Here is a 16,467-nt window from a genome sequence, read left to right on the forward strand (position 1 = left end):
TTGCCCTTATTGTATTTCATTAAGTTTTTCTTAAGTCGGTAAGTCATAACACTGCACTAAGAAAATAAGCTGTAAATGCCTCAGTTGGGTTTGACTGACCTCCAGAGTTTTCCAGGTAGCTTTTGTCCCAGAGAAAACCACCGTCCAGCAGCAGTGTGATGGTACTGGCTAGGACAGCACACTCCTCACTTCGAGGTGGCTTACTTCATTTCTGAGTATCTGCTCAGGGTCAGCAGGGTCCTATGTGAAGGGTCTGCAGCCCGGCTGTGGTTCTCTGTATGCATTAGACAGATGGCATTAGCCATCAGTGTCCTGGCTTTATTTGGGGGTTTTTTGATGGTTAAAAAATAGCTCCAGAAAGAATCCCAAAGAAACTCTCAGGTCTGCTTAAACCTTGTGAAACCTCTTATTTAATAAGAGTTAAAGCCAGAAAAAATGTTTTCATGGCATTTATCTCACAGTTCATCAAATAAAGATCCCTGTCTGTTGTTTACAAGTCAATCTCTGCAGACGTGTTCCACTGAATGAGAACCAGAGTTGAAGAGAACTTCCTACACACAGCATGAGCACAGGACATATTCCATATCCATGTTAAATGGAGAGTGGACTAAGCAAACAGAATAAGCAATGAGGGTAAAGAGCTGTTCTTTTTACAACTGTCTTTGACTATTAACAATTCAAGGTTATTCTAAACATCTTTGTTTAGCTAGAGTGCATAGCATCAAAGCAGTTCTGGCATACAGCAGATTTGTGTAAATCTAGATCAAGGAAGGCTCTAGCCTGATGCAGCTTCCAAATGGTTTTTCATCTGCTTTTAAACCTCCTTGTCATCTGACACTTCAGGAACCTTCTTTTGCTGTAATAGATTCCATACTGGTGTCAGATGCTCCTGAGATTTAACAGATTGAATGGGTCAAGTATGTGACCCTAAGACTGTTTTATTTGCACCTCTAATCCGCATAGAGAGTTGCTGTTTTCTTAGACAGATGTGGCTCAGTTCAGCATAAAGATAACTTTGGGTGAACTGATCCCTACTCTCACCCGTGGAAGTGAAAGGAGAAATAAAGCTTAGAGATTTCAACAATTGCAGAAGTCCCATCTGAGCAAAACACCTACTGAAGCACCAGGCAGAGCAAGCATATATTTGACAATGGAAAGAGGAGGAAAATAAGGTCTCTCCATGTCAGTGAGTGAAACACAGTATTATATTTGTTCCTGTCTCCTGCCAGCTCACAATTAAGGAGCTGAGATGTACATCAATGCCAGTCGTCTGTCCTAAATCTGACTGGACCATCTTTAGCAACATGTTTTCTGAAGACAGGGGCATGGGTGCTTGCCCTGCTTTATTTGGCTTTTGTTAGGATAAACAAAATGCAGAGCAGCCTTTATTTTGTGTCACCATTGTTGCTCTCTGTCTCCAATTTCCAGATCATAATGCTATCCTGCCAGTTATTCATCCCTTGCAACTCCTCTTCTTCGTGGGGTAACCAGAGGCCGTGCTCTCATGGGCAACTCAGAAGTAGCTAGGGGGGGGTTAACAGTTTCTGTAGCATCGATTTTGCTTCTCACTACCCAGGCCAGGGTAGTAAGCTTAATCATTTTTGTATCTTTAAAAATGAGTTCATACATTTAAAAAAGGTAGTGGCATTTCAAAAGCTACTTCTGTGTAGCCAGCCAGTCTTCCTCCTAAGGACTGAATATTTTTCAGGCCCTTAATTGGTTGTCAAACAAATGGATGAGAGTACTGCAGCTTTTGCAGATTTTGTTTGCAATGTTTGGTACAGTAATGGGAGCTGGGTGGAAGCCTATTCACTGGTGCAAGAAATTTCCTTCCAGTGCATGCAGATGCCTCATCAGCTTTAGCCAGCAACTGATCCACCCCCAAGTTGAATATAAATCACATAATAACATTTACTTGCTGCTCCTGTTCAGATAACAGCTGCTGGTGATGGAGAAAGTGCAGACAATGCTTGTGGAGGTTCTGCCTGGGAAAAGCACTTGGAAAGCACAGACAGGCAGAAGATACTGTCTGATTATTGACCTTTTAATATGTGAACTGCTCTCACATTACTGAGCCTTACTTATATCAACAGGGAACAAACACCCTATCTCTTTAATTAAGCATTGGATTGTTTTAGCTTTGTAGTGTTATGTTAAACTTTTTAACAATGCCAGTGGAGTTTCTTTCTCTTCATCACCAGGAAGCAGAAGGCTTCACGCAAACCTGTTTTGCAACAATGTTTTTCACTTTTGTTTCTTGTCCATATTCTAGTATATTAGAAATAGACTGGCAGCAGCTGAAAGGATCCTTAAAGGAAAAGGAGGTTGGCATTGGGGAATGCAGGGGTGGAGAACCAAGTAAGTGAAGGCCAAAGAGCATGTGGCCTTTCTGATCAGGCTGGCTGACTTTGTAACCAGGTTGTCAGAAGAAGATTTTTTTAGCTCTAGAAATGAAAAATACTTGCCTGCTTCTAACAAATAATAGCAGCTTTGTCAACTCTATTTAAAAGAAAGAAAGAGAAAAAAAAAAAATAAAAGGATTGGGGATGGTGTGGTTGGTTAAATCTGCATCCCAGGATGGATCACTCACTAACCTCACTGACATCAGCGTCTGCTTGGTACGTGTTAGGTTTTTTCTGTGTCTATTTTATGCTCAGTATTATACTACAAGAGAACTGGTCTGATTACTGGATACTACTGGGCTAGACTGTGCTATACCAGCAGGGCATCTGGGGAGGCAGGGAAGAACAGTTTTCAGCTGAAATTACAGCTCTCCCATCTGCAAAAGGGAATGCTCTCCAATGCTCCTGTTTTACTAGCATTTGCACTTGCAACTGAAGACCTTCTATTTCTTCTCTTTCTACCTTTTTTCTTCATAGAAATCGTGGATGGCAATGTTAAAATGACTCTTGGAATGATCTGGACCATCATCCTTCGTTTTGCCATTCAGGATATCTCAGTTGAAGGTAAATCTTCATTCTTTCTAAATACTATTCAACAATGAACAACTGGAGTAAGTAAATGGCTTTGCCTCTTAAAAGGTCCAGAATGTGTTCTTAGGTGAGTCACTGGAAGATCCTAGGAAACTATCCTTCCCAAGCTGCCCTGTCATCTCACTGACATTTCTGCCCAGGTTCAGGTATACTGAGAAGAGTTTTTCACATCCTCTTTATGTAAGAAATTTTAAGACTAGCTCAAAAGTATAGCTAAGCAGGAGAGCCAACTTTGATGTTAAAATCCATTGCATTTCTTGCAGGCTGATTCAGGGACTAGTGCTGAAAATGGACCTATCTCTTAGAATTCCTACAAAAATCTCCTATCTAATCCTGAAAAGCTATCCCCTTATTACAGAACCTCATTAAGAAAATAGTAGTAACAAAACTATCCCAGTAGACCCTTCCAAACAAGGAAAATTAAATAACGCGTAATTCAATGAAGTCTTTACCAAAGAGGAGTTGGTTGTGTTTTTCTAGCATATGCTCCAGCGACTCTTGCTTTCTAAGAAAATGAGTTAATTAGTGTGTTTTCTTTCCTTCTCTAGAGACATCTGCTAAAGAAGGACTTCTGTTATGGTGTCAGAGGAAGACAGCCCCCTACAAAAATGTAAACATCCAGAACTTCCATATCAGGTGAGTTACAGGCAAGAACTTAGCTTTACAAGCTGTGTTGTTTTCATATGTCTCTTGGTATATTCAACAATGTTCCTGGCAGACCTCCCAAAGCAATGCAGATGCATTTTACACAGTAACAGGGTAGTCCGGAGAGACACCTAGGAAGTTAAAGGCAGAGGTTATAAGAGGATCCAAGTACCTACATCCCAATTTCTCACTCTGATTACAGTCACTCCTTTTGTAAAGCTCTTCAGAGCATTAAGTTCTCTGAGAGCAGCATATGTGCCATGGGAGCAAGACAGCCTTTGCTCTGTGAAAACTCAGAACACTTTAGGAGCCATGAAATAATGGCTGCACTGGAAACTTTGTAGCATGGCAGAGTTGGGAAGGGATGAGATACTTTCTTGCTCTGCTCTTAAAATTTCCAAATTGGCAGATGTTCCAGTGAAGATTCTGCATAATAGTGCTTTTTCCAGCATGTCTTGGAGAGCTGTATGAACCATATAAATGTAAAACACTTTTTTGAGAGTTTAAGTGCCATCCATGCTAGCCATACTATAGTAAGTGGAGCTAGCTATCGGCATCTGCCTTTTCCCTAAGGAATGCACTTGTTCCTCCTTTAGGGCTTGTATCTACAACTTTTTTCGACCTCCAACTACACCTGTCCTTGCATGCTCCGCAGGACATGCACAGAGTTCAGCACAAAGAACGAGCAAAAAGGAGGTGGCAATGCAAAGGGCACGTCCTAATCAGTGGATTTTTGTAGGAATTGAAAGGAATCTATGCCTCCACAGAAGCACTGTTAGCTAGAAACTAAACCAGAATTAGTTGTCTTGCTGTCTTGATGCCTTCCCTCATGTTCATGCCTGTCACTGTATCTCTCCCTGGCTGAGCACTGTTCATTGTGCTCTCTTCTGATCTCTCACAGTTGGAAGGACGGCCTTGGTTTCTGCGCTTTAATTCATAGACACCGTCCAGAGCTCATCGACTATGGGAAGCTACGAAAGGTACAACTCAATTTGTTTGTCAGACCAGATGCTTGGCTCTTTGGAAGTAAAAAGGCAGAAGAATTAGCTTGATAAACATAATTGGAGAACTTCAGTACAAACTGGCAGTTGCAGGATTGTGGGGAAGGAAGGAGGGATGAATCAGTACATTCAGGCTTCTTAATGAAGCGTGAACTTAATGAGCTTCCTGCTTGACTTTCCCTGATTTCAGACTGCCTTATATGAGACAAACGTGCCCCAATCCCAGCTGGTGAACAAAAGCTGGCAAATTCAGTAACACCAAATGTGAGACTAGTTCTGTGCTAATGTCACAGACTAGCGAGTCAAATCAGAATTAACATTTCCTTGGAGAGCTGGCTAGAAATTGAACTCATTGAGGGGTCTGTGTGCCCTCACTGGACCCTTGTCACACACTTCCAGCTTAGCACTGAGCCATCTGCAGTACTGGGCTTGTCCTAGCATGTAGGTGTCAGGTGCCAGAAAAGCATTTGCCATAACTCTCAGTTTTATTTTAAAAATTGCCACTGGTAACGTGATATCTAGCTGCTGCAAAGTTTGCTTCCTGTGTGTCTTGGAGACAAGATTGCTAAGTGGATGATGAGAATAAGCATTCAATGGTTTGTGCTGCCAGTGGTGTTTTGACCCAGCAGGGCGATGGAACACCAAGCTGGGTTTTCATCCTACTGGCATTCCTTCAGTCTGATGAGATCTGGTTTCACTGTATCTGTGCACATATGGAGTGAAATGGAGTGAAATGCACCAAGAGCATAATTCATGCATTGTTACTGGGGCTAATCCACAAAAAGCTTGACCACCTGATCTCATGGACTGAGTGTTATAAAGTGCATACGTGCTCAATGTTAGCCAGGGAAATAAACGTAGAAGCTCGTCACTAATAGACCTGGGCTCTTGGATCACTGTGCAAATAGACAATATGTAAACGAGGTAATCAAATTAGCTGCATCCTTGAGGCAATGAATTGTACAATGCCTGATCTGCTTTTCAGTAACCTTTTAGATCTTCGCTGTCTTGCAGAGGAGTCAATTATATTATCTGATCAGTTTTAGTGTCTGGAGTCAGCACATGATGAATAAACAGTGGGGGGAGACTGTACTTGTTTACATAAACAGCAGCAATTTTAAAAATGAATTATTAGAGCTAAATTTTCAGTGCCTGATCTTGGGAAAATAAAAGCAGCTAAGCAATGTGCATCTGACAGATCCAGCTGGGTAAATGCTACAGCACTCTCTGTTATGAACAAAGTCCTAAGCCAAACCCAAGCCAAATGAGAGTGAGTGAAAGTTAGTTATTTGGTCATATTTCCTGCAGGCTTTTTTAAGGTGAAAGAGAGGATAATTGTCCTAGCCAAAATCAATGTAGATGGAAAGGGATTTGTCCTCCTTGGAGTGAAGTTAAAGGGAGCCAGCATCATTTGTTCTCCACTTGCCTTTGATCCCACCCTTCATCAGGTTCCCTCTGCCCTCCTGCAGACTCTGTATCATTTTTACTGTTGCTCTGCCTCTGTTACTCTAAAGGCATGAAATTAAATGCATGCTTGAGAACTCTACCACAGCTGCAATCTTGAGCAAATAGCTGGGAAGAACTTAGCTCAGAGCCTAACCTTTAGCTCTGGCAGTTGACATGTCCTGAAAAGAAGTTGCCTTTTTCATGTTAAATCTTTGAAACCTATTTGTAGAATGTATCAGCATGTCATCTTCCTAAACACAGTATTTGCCTGGACTATTTCTGTCACTTAATTCCTCTTTTATTGCTTCTTTCTCCTTCTTTTGGCTAAATTTGATTGATTCTTGCCCTTTTCCTTGGAGCCTACTGCCCCTCTCCCCCTTCCCACAAAAAAAAGCAAACATACCAACCCCAGCATTTTGAATCATCCCTGGCTCTGCAGGGGACTTGTCTTGCAGAGGAAGACAAGAGAAAGGCTGCTGAGAAGCAGCCATCACAGTGGATAGTAGATTAGAGGTCCAACTCCAGTTCTCTTCCAGCTCTAGGGAGTGAGTAATGGCATCTCAGTTGTGTGTTCCTTTGGCGATTTTGTGTCTTGCTGTGTGTACACACATATGTATAAGATAGAGAGGTGAACTTCAGTCCAAGAGGTCTGCATTGTACCTCTTGTTTGGGCAGCATTCTTGTGCAGTTTAGTGCTTTCTGCTCCTTCACAAAGGCTGCGTCTATGCTACAGACCATGTATTGGCAGTGTATGCCAGCAAAAGGTAGCTGCATGTCTTCTTCCCAAAAGTTAGCAACTTCTTTTGGCAGCACAGTTTTGTATTGAGTTTATGTTCCTAGTTATTTTTCCTAGTCTAGCTATATTAGCGGAGCAAGCACAATTCTCTTCTGCCTACGCATACTGCGTAGCTGAACTTGCTTGTATAGTCCAGACCCTAAAATAAAAATGCAAGTCCACCTAGCTCAGTGTCAGTGATTCCCTGACACCACAGCTACTTATTTGGTTAGATGGTTTCTATTCAGTGCAGGTCTGTCTGCTGTTGTTCATCTTGCTGTAGATAACATCTTGAGACTCAGCTCATGGTCTGCATGTGAGGGATAAGCAGGAGATGGAGTTTCCCTTCCTCCTTTTACCCCCAACTGTAGCTCAACTATGAGCCACATCTAACATCTTTTTTATCAAGTATGAAGTTGACTGATGGCTCAGACACTCCCTCATGTACCACAATCCATATAGAAACATGGTCTGTCTTGGATGCACTTATTACAGATGCTCCTGAAAACATGAGTTGTACCAATTGCATTTCTTTCCTAGTGTATTCAGCTCTGGCAGATATAGTAAGTGCTTACTCTCTCTTGATTTTCCTCCCCCTCCATCTCCTTTCCTGATTGCTAGTTAATAGAAGATTTATTTATTTTTTTATGTCACACTGCAATAATTGCCATGGCAACCTTGTGTGCTGCAAGGGCTTGGAAATAGCTGGAGGAGGAGAGAAGATTCCCTGTGTGAGTTAGGGTTGTGGTGCAAGAGGAGGAGCCATGGCAGTCTTTAGTCAGCAAAAGTAGAGAACATGCCAGGTGTGATCTGCTCAGGTTTAGCTTTCAGCTCATCTCAGATCTAGTCTTGGACTTAAAAGTAGCTTGCTTTCAGTAGCACTATCTTTAGTTTCATTCCCCAAGACACTATGTGATCGCACATCTTTCTTACATATGAAGCCAGCAGACTTCTTCATCTAGATGAGTCTCCAGTTTCGTGCATGTTAAGACTTCCATCCCTTCCTTTGGGAGTGCCCAAGCCCAGTAAGTTTTCCTATCAGGAAACCTCTCCCAGCTTCCAGTTTAAAATTTCTTTTTAACCTTTGGCAACATTGCTGCTGGTGTTGTTACTTGCAAACTGATAGGAAAGCTATCTGCAGTGAGTTTGCTCCTTCCTTTCATCCAGGAGAGGCTGGCAGATCTTCAGGCAGCTCATTCAGATGGGTCTGTACTAAGGAAGAATATTAAGTGTTAATATTAAACACTCTGTCAAGGTGTTAGCAGTGCCATGGTGGTCATGGTCGGTATAGGCTGAAATTTGGTGCACAATGGTGACATTTCTACAGAAGTAGAAAACAGCACATGGGCTAGGGGAAGACTGGCAAGGGAGCTGCCAGTTGGCATTTCTCAATGCTCCTGTACTTGAGTGAGAGAAAGGCTGTTACTTTTCCTTCCTAAATGGAGCTAAGGCCCTGTCTACACACAGTGAACAAGGTATATTATATACCAGCTAGTCTTACCTCGTCAAATAATGCTTTTGGTTACACTTTGAGTTAATAGAGTTTTCTCCACAGCAGGCACAGGAGACAAGTAGGCTGAAGTTGAAATAGTACCAACCTCTAATTCCATGGCATATGGTGGTTCTTTGTGGCTGGGGGATAGTAAAAGTCCCCTGCCTGCACTGCTGTTAAACTCTGAAGGGATGGCTATAGATATACCTGATGTAGTCACCATTGAAAGTGCATTATATAGAGGTAAAGTACTATTTGACACTGAGATGGGGCCTGTTACCATGTGTGACAGCTGCTGGTTTCATCACAGCATGTCTGTGCAAGATTTCCTCACTTAATATTGGCTTGTCCCAGTGGACTAAATAGGGATTACTGGTTGTGTCCATTTTGATGGCCTCTGTGTGTGATTTACTTTGGTAGGTGAAACATTGCTGTCTACTGGAGACATTCACCCAAAGGAATATGATACTGATATAGGATGTGAACCTAATATATGCATTAATTCCTAAGGAAATGCTGCAGGAAACTGCTCTTCAGAATAGCTCAGTTTCCTGGTTTCATGAAAGCTGTAATCCAAGGACCAGTGCCACAAAGGAACTTTCTGCATGTCCATACCCTGTCTGCCCAAGCCTGCCTGGCTTTATCTTTCATGCTGGGTGGATTCAAAAGAAACTGCCTGTTGATTAGAGCTCAGGCACAGCTTAATCTTCCAAGTCAATGCAATAAGCAAAGGCACATGATCTCAAATAGAAAAGAAACAGAACAAGGATAGTCCTTACTTCCTAATTTTGAAGGTGGGTCTTAGTGCAAGTGTACAAATGACAATGTGGAGAGTACCACCCCATCCTTCCTTTCTCCCGAAAGAAACTTAGCAAACATGGTGACTAAACACTAGCAGTTTATGCACAACCTTTCCTCCAGCAGAAACCACCTGTCTCAACAGTAGAAACTGATAGCGCGAATGTCATTTGTCATCCATGAAGTGGATTGGTCCTTCAGAATAGCTAAGTATCATGGATATACAGGAATATAGGAATCAGGCTTGTATGAGGGTCTCAGGTTGGTAGGTGTCTTGCTGGTGATCATTATATGTGAATGCTGGAAACAATTTGCAGAGTTCTTTCATTTCCAGTGACATCTGTGTTTCATATTCTCTTGTCTTGTATGGCTCCTTAAAATCTGGTTACCTTTGTGATATGACTCATGATGTGATAAGTCACATTTAACTTTGTTTAGGATTTGATTACTGTGTATTGATGTCTGTATCTGAAGTGCATCCTGCCACAGCAGAAAGTTTATCTATAGAGGAATAGAAATGTACTAAGGAAATTACAAACCCTGTGCAGTGCCTAGGAGAAAAAGCAATACTCAGACAAAATGGGTACTTTCATATATATTTATTTTGTAGAGATTTTTTAAAACATTTCTCTTCCTCCCACTCAACTGGTGTTCAGCAAACTGTACACTAGCTAAGGACAGCACCCATTGCAGATGTTGTTACTATTTTAGTATTGCTTAGATGTTCTAACAGATACATTGCTCTGCAGTTCTTTAAAATGGAAGTTGCAAACCTAATATAAGCGTGAGATGTAAATGTGAGATATAGCCATTTACTATCAGTATGATGTGAAGCTAATTTTACTTTAAACTAAGTTCAAGACAAAATATATTATTCCTTCTTGTTGCAAGTGCATAGATTATATGTTAATTATCATATCATGAGTTTCCAGGCTCTGCTTTCAAAAGGAAGCTAATTATTTTGTCCTGCTGCATAAGGATTCACACATAATTTTGTATGGACAGCACAGTTACCTGAACCAAACCAAGCACAGTAGCTCTATTGAGAGAAATGCTGTGTACCTTGTTACAAGTTGATGCTGATGCTCTGGCTCTGTTTCTTTCCCAGGATGATCCTCTCACTAATCTAAACACAGCTTTTGATGTGGCTGAGAAATATCTGGATATTCCGAAGATGCTGGATGCAGAAGGTAAAGTAGAACCCAGTGGCTTTTAACTCGCTTTTTCTCAAGAAATTTACCACTTCTAGGTGGATTTGTATTGTACAAGAATTCAGTAACCTCTGAATGCTCCTTCCATCACCACATGCTAAAATGTATAGGGAAAAAGTTACAATGGAATAATGAATCACATGTTCTGCTTCCCTCTTCCTCCTGTCCCCCTCAGTCTTCTGAGTCTGGTGTGGAGATCTGGGCTTGACACACAAGGCAGAGATGAGTAACACTTGACTGTGTCCACTGCTGACTGAAGTGTTCCCTTTTAAGAAGTGGGCTTAATACTGAGTTAATGTGTGGTATAGGACTATGTTCCTTTTGCTCCAGAATTTTTTTTCTGAGCACTTTCTGACATAGCTGGCAATCTTCTTTTGGGGGCATGATATTAGTATTATAAATTGCTGCTTCTTGACTACTGAGAAGTGTTGGGCATGAAGACCCTTCACTGACTGGGTCTGGACGCCAAGGCAGAGATCCACGTTGTTCAGCGTGCTTTTAAGGCCACTGGGACAGCTAGGATTACTTTTCAGAGCCTTGTCAGGACCAGCTTGGCAATAGACTTTGAAGGCTGTAACTCTGGAGTACAAACAACAGCCTGAAATAGTTCACTTTGTTGGCTGTTTGCCTGAAGCCAGCTGGTTTCAATGGTAGAAGCTGTTTTTCAGGCTTGGTTTGGACAGGAGAATCAATTAAAGGCTTTTGTTAACTAAGGGAGTGAGAGGAACAAGGGAGAAAGGTGGGGATAGGACAGCTGAACCCAGTGAGCCTGTATTTGGGTAACTAAGATGTTCATATTCTTAGGAAGTGTTTCCGATCCCCAGGAATGAGCCTTGATTTTCCTGCATTCATCATGCTGAGGTCACAAAACATCATGAGGCTTCTGGGTTAGATTCAAGTGCTTCCTGCCATTCTGTAGGAAATAAAGACACCTCCAAAGTGGATCAAGGTTCAGATCTCCAAAGCTAGCATGATGAAGAGGGCCCCTTGCAGGAGTTCCCATTGCTCTTTCCTGATCCCGCTCCTTGCTCATGGAGTGGAGCTAATGTGCATTCTTCCACACCATTAATTCTGATCTCTGGAGGTGTTGAGTATCCCCTGAAACTAATGAAAAGGCCTTTTGAAATTCAATCCATCATTGTTTTGAAATGGAGGATGGAGATATGGAAAGGAAGGGAGAAAGGACCATTCCTGAAGAACTGCACAGAGGACTTGCAGTATAATACATCTATAAAAGCAATGTCAACCTGCTGCCAGTTTGGATTGATTCAACCCACCATTCACAGTAATTTTCTGAGGACAGGGATGTGCTGTGACATGAGACATGCTGACATGGCTGCATTAGCCTGGCCAGACTCTTGAAGCAATTTTATCATGAGGGAGGGGAACCAGGAGGGTGATCCTGGCTTCTGAGAGAGGCACATCTTCTGGGGAATGCTGGGAAGCCCTGTGGAGTTGCTATGGCAAGAATATACCCCAGCAGGCCTCCTGGACAGTTGTGGTTCTCCCTCTCCTTTGCTTTCCTCCCATCAGTTGATTATGCTCTTAACTTGAGGTTTTTTTTGACAGACATTGTTGGAACTGCCCGTCCTGACGAGAAAGCCATCATGACCTATGTTTCTAGCTTCTACCACGCCTTCTCAGGAGCCCAGAAGGTATCACAGGATCCCAAGCTCCCTCCACAGAGCACACCTGGTGCCGTTGCTAATGTCCAAACCTTTTTTTCTTTCTCTCTCTTCTCTCTAGCTACGGGCATCTTTATTATTATGTTATTGGTAGAGTTGGCTGTTGGTTCAAAGTGGTGCACCAGACAGAATAAGTGGGGCAAGGGAGCCAGGAGTCCCATTTCCCGATAGTCAGGGCTATGCAAGCACCTGAGCACACACACAAATCCAGGGGAGTGGGGAGCTCTGCCTTCTCCATTTGCCTTCTGAACTGCTGCCCTGATGGCCGAGGACCTGCACCCCCTGATCCCTAGTGGTTTTATGAAGGATTCAATGAGTACCCAAAGCTTTATCTTTTGCCTTATGCATGCTGTAGGTTCCCACACCCTTGCTTCAAGGTCTGAACCTGCTGCTTTCTCAAGTTGTGCCACAAATTCAGCCTTAGTTCACCTGGGGCTTACAAAGCATGTCTAATGAGTATGTCTGTGGTGATTCTGCAAACAGAGCATTGCTTATCATGACTGAGACGCCTGGTTTTGTTAATTTGTTTCTTTTTTTTACTCTTTTCTCATCCACCATGCTGGAAATGAGGCAGTTGAGCCCTTGCTGGGTCTGGCTTAGCCATTTTCCTGTTGGTAATGGAGTCACTTCAGGAAAACATTTTGTGTGTGAAACCTTGTAAACATCTCTTTCCAAAACCAAGCAGCTGCCTGTACTTCGGTGTCGTAGGAACAGAACAGGCAGTGCGTGTTGCAGCAGAGCAGATACTGTGTAGGAAGTGCACTGCGTAGGAAGGCTCTGATCTCTAGCTCCTTGGCTGCAGAAGGGCCTTGAGCACGGGTGTTCAACCTTCCAAACAGCCTGTTTGCATCCCTGGGGAATGGACCACAGCTGTGAAGGTGCAGAGCCCGGATCCTCAGCTCGGGATCCCCCTGAGTTGGGGGGTGGGAGGAAGGGGTGCCGCTTTGAGCCACAAGCCAACGCTGCTAGCCACTTTCTGATCCGAATTCCCAGCTCTCCGCATGGAAATCTGTTTGGCCTGTCCTGCAATGCATGATGGGAAGTTTTCTCCCCCTCTCTCACGCCACCCATGACTGTTTTGTTTTATTCTATGTGCTGCTTCTTACTTTATCCTTTCAACCTCTTTTCCTTCTCTGCACAGATATTATAGGCACGCTAAGGCCGGATGAGAAGGCCATAATGACCTATGTCTCATGTTACTACCACGCCTTCTCAGGGGCACAGAAGGTGAGACTTTACTGCTAATGATCCCCTCCCCGCTCCCTGCCCTGCCCATTGCTCCTCTCCACCGAGGAACATGCCAGACCCCTGTCCGCCCCAGGGCATTTGCAGGGAGGCCCAATGCATCCAGTGATGCAATTCCTTTGAACATGCCATCTGTAGTCTTGCTGGAGAAGTGATGTAAATGTCCTTTCAAACAGACTTGAGCTGCACCTTCCCTCCAGTTTCACACCCCAGTGGTGGAGAAAGCATTTGGTAAAGCTGACATCAAAAGATGAATGAATGTCTACTCTGACAGAGTTGGTACCCTTTCAGTGACTAGTGGCCATGATCCTGGCCAGGCAGTGCGCCTCCAGAGGTACCACAATCAAATCAGACTACTCCAGGAAATTACAGTCTGTACCCTTTGAGCTACCCTCCTGCCTTCCACACTCAGCCCCTACTAGGTCACTAGTCTTTTCCTAGGCTGAATCATCTGAGAGCTGGCTGCATTGCACTTTTGTGCTCCAGCCACAAAGTCCATTCCTAGCAGGCCTTGAGCTTTCCCAAACACTCACACTTCTCCATTCCTTGCTTCTTCCTGGTCATTCTCCTGTTTCCCAAACCACCTCTATGTTTTATTTCTCTTTCCTCTGCTTTGGCCATTTCCATAACTTCAGTCGTTCTTCCTCTGCTTCCTCTTTACTCCAAAGTCTCTTTGCCTGGCATCGGGACATTTGTCCTCAGAGGAACCAAATAGTCACGGTTCGCCTTTGCACAATCTTCCTCCAAAACGGCAATTTCCATGGAATCCTTTGAATAGAAGAAAGAGGTCCATCCTTTCCTCCCGTGCCATAGCCTGGCTGGGCTGCAGCCTTTCCACAAGATCACTATTAATTTCAGATTGTAGGCTTTGGAACAATAAAATCCAAATTTCAAGGCTGCATTCTTCACGTTACAAACAGACATAAAATCTCCGTTTCCCTCAGCCACAACTTCTTTCTCTCACTAGGCCTTTTCTGTTTGACACACAGTCCGTGTGTTGCCCAGCTTGAGGGCTAACTTGACTCCAGGAAGAGTCCATCTTTTTTGTACAAAGCAGTGCTGATGGTCACTGCGTTGATGCAGATACCATGCTGATGCTGGCTTTCAGAGGGCAAATGCAGGCAGCAGGTTCTAGGGAACAGCTCTTTAGTTCAAGCTTTTTGTTCTCTGCCCTGTTTCATGTAAATCGCATTATACTGTCTTGTTTCCAAGGAACTGGGGCTATGTCCCACAGCAGTGCAGTAGACTTGCCTGTTTGACATAATTTGTGTAGTCATGACTTTTCTGCTAGGATCCTGCTTTGTGAATAGTTCAAAACTCTTAAGACCAGGCTGCAAGCTCCATCCAGCTGGTACTTGTCCAGGGAGACTGTAGTCTCAGAACTCATGCCAGCCTGGTGATAAGGCCTGCTGTTTGCCAGGTGCCCCTAAGGGACCGCTCCGTGCTGTCTGCTTAACCCAAAGAACTCCAAATTGAGGAAATGGCAAACCACAATACAAGGAGGGTTGTGGCCTGCTGCAGGAGCAGCCATGCCTCTTGCCAATCCCATCCTCTTCACCCTGCGCCCATTCCAGAATTTGGAAACCTGCTCAGCAGGTCCTGTGCTCTCATCAGCAATTTAAGTGGATGCTAGGTCTCCAGGGCTAACTGAAAACAACCTTTTTCTGCCTCAGGACCTGAACCAATAACTGGGGCAAGAACTAGCGATGGAGCTGCTCAGTTATTAAAGCTTCAATCCCATTAGTTAACTGGCTTATAGGGAAGATTAAAGATTTAATAATTTATTAATTTTTAGCAGTCCTGATGGGCCAGCAACTCAACTGTGCCCTGGCAGGAGGCGCACAGCTCCTCTTTGGAGCTGCCCTAGCTGTACATTAGCTGACTGCCGAATGACATACATTCAAACCCCCAGGCAAATGCAAAGTGCTTACTGAGTGCAGGCCCCAGCCCAGATTGTAATGTGTTGCTGCCTCCTGCATGTTAGGTGACTTACTGTGATATCGCTCCATTTTCCATTCAGATTTTTCATTACTGCCACCAGACCTGAGGGGAACTGAAGTCCCATGAGCTGCTTTCTGCTTCTTTCACTCTTTTATACTGAGCCTTTGAAGGTACAGGGTCCCCAGCCTGAGATGTGTGTGTAGATGGCTGCTTTTTCTTTATGCCTTTTTTTTTTCTTTAATATCTATATTTGTAGGTATACTTGCTTTGGTTGGTTTGCTTGTTTTCTAACTGCTTCTGACTTTCACACTAAATGCATGCAACTACTGGTTGGCTTAATATTTTGTAAACTTTGATTTCTGAGGTGAAAATTTCTAACTAACGTTTTACCATTTTATTAAGAGATTGTGTTTGGCATACATTGTTCTGGAGCGCTCCTCTGAGGACAGAGGACAGCAACAGACAGGCATTTTCTCTATGTAGTGCACTGTGGGAATGCCTTCTTTTATGGTCTTCCTCAGCACAGAGACCTGGATCCATGAGCTAGAGAGACGGCTAACTCCACTTCCATCCTAAGCAATCCAACTCAGGGTTGAGAAGTACAGAAAAGACAGAAGGCAGAGAAATTACTGCTACTTTGACTATTCAGATTTCCATTCTGAGTCCACCAACCAGCACATGCATATCATACAGCAGTGTGGTATCAAGCAGAATGCCCTGGGTTTGCCTTCCCCACAGCCTCTGAGTGCAAGCAGTATAATGTGTTAGCATGATGCTGCACTGAAGCTGATCAGCTCACACAGGTTCTTTGAGAATACTGGTGTGCAGCTTCCAGACTCCAGGATGGTGCATCTTCTCAGTGCTGCTCCATGCCTTGTGGGCATCCGAGCTTGTTTGGAGCCAGCATGAGCATCCTAAATGCATTATTGCCTTTAGCAGTGTGGGGAATACAAAATGACTTTTTCCACTCATCTAGTGAAGGTGTAGGGTGAGCTGCCTTGTCTTCATGTAAACATCTTAGTGTGCCACTCTTCTTGTACCTGAAAGTGTTTCACTGAGGTTGCCATCACCACAGATCAGCTCATTAGCAGCAGTGCGGGAGGTATTTGTGGAGGTTACGTGAATTGGCTGACGGGTCGGGCTCAAAGGGTTCTAGTCAATGGGGTTACATTGGGCTGGCGACCGGTCACTAGTGGAGTCCTGCAGGATCCATCCTGGGGCCGGTGCTCTTTAAT

General features: G+C 43.6%; 1 protein-coding gene across 1 annotated transcript; it reads left to right on the forward strand.

Moving 5' to 3' along the window:
- Positions 1 to 1,428: 1,428 nt before the first annotated feature.
- On the forward strand, positions 1,429 to 13,273 carry LOC104531601 (alpha-actinin-1-like; the record flags this gene model as incomplete). The annotated part of the gene is made up of 8 exons (XM_010176526.2): positions 1,429 to 1,483; positions 2,273 to 2,358; positions 2,880 to 2,966; positions 3,542 to 3,629; positions 4,540 to 4,618; positions 10,259 to 10,340; positions 11,931 to 12,056; positions 13,188 to 13,273. Coding segments are annotated over 8 exons (689 nt in total), but the record flags the coding sequence as incomplete, so codon positions are not given.
- Positions 13,274 to 16,467: the final 3,194 nt, after the last annotated feature.

The sequence above is a fragment of the Antrostomus carolinensis genome, unplaced genomic scaffold, assembly GCF_000700745.2.
Source record: "Antrostomus carolinensis isolate BGI_N321 unplaced genomic scaffold, ASM70074v2 Scaffold56099, whole genome shotgun sequence".
Lineage (NCBI taxonomy): Eukaryota > Metazoa > Chordata > Aves > Caprimulgiformes > Caprimulgidae > Antrostomus > Antrostomus carolinensis.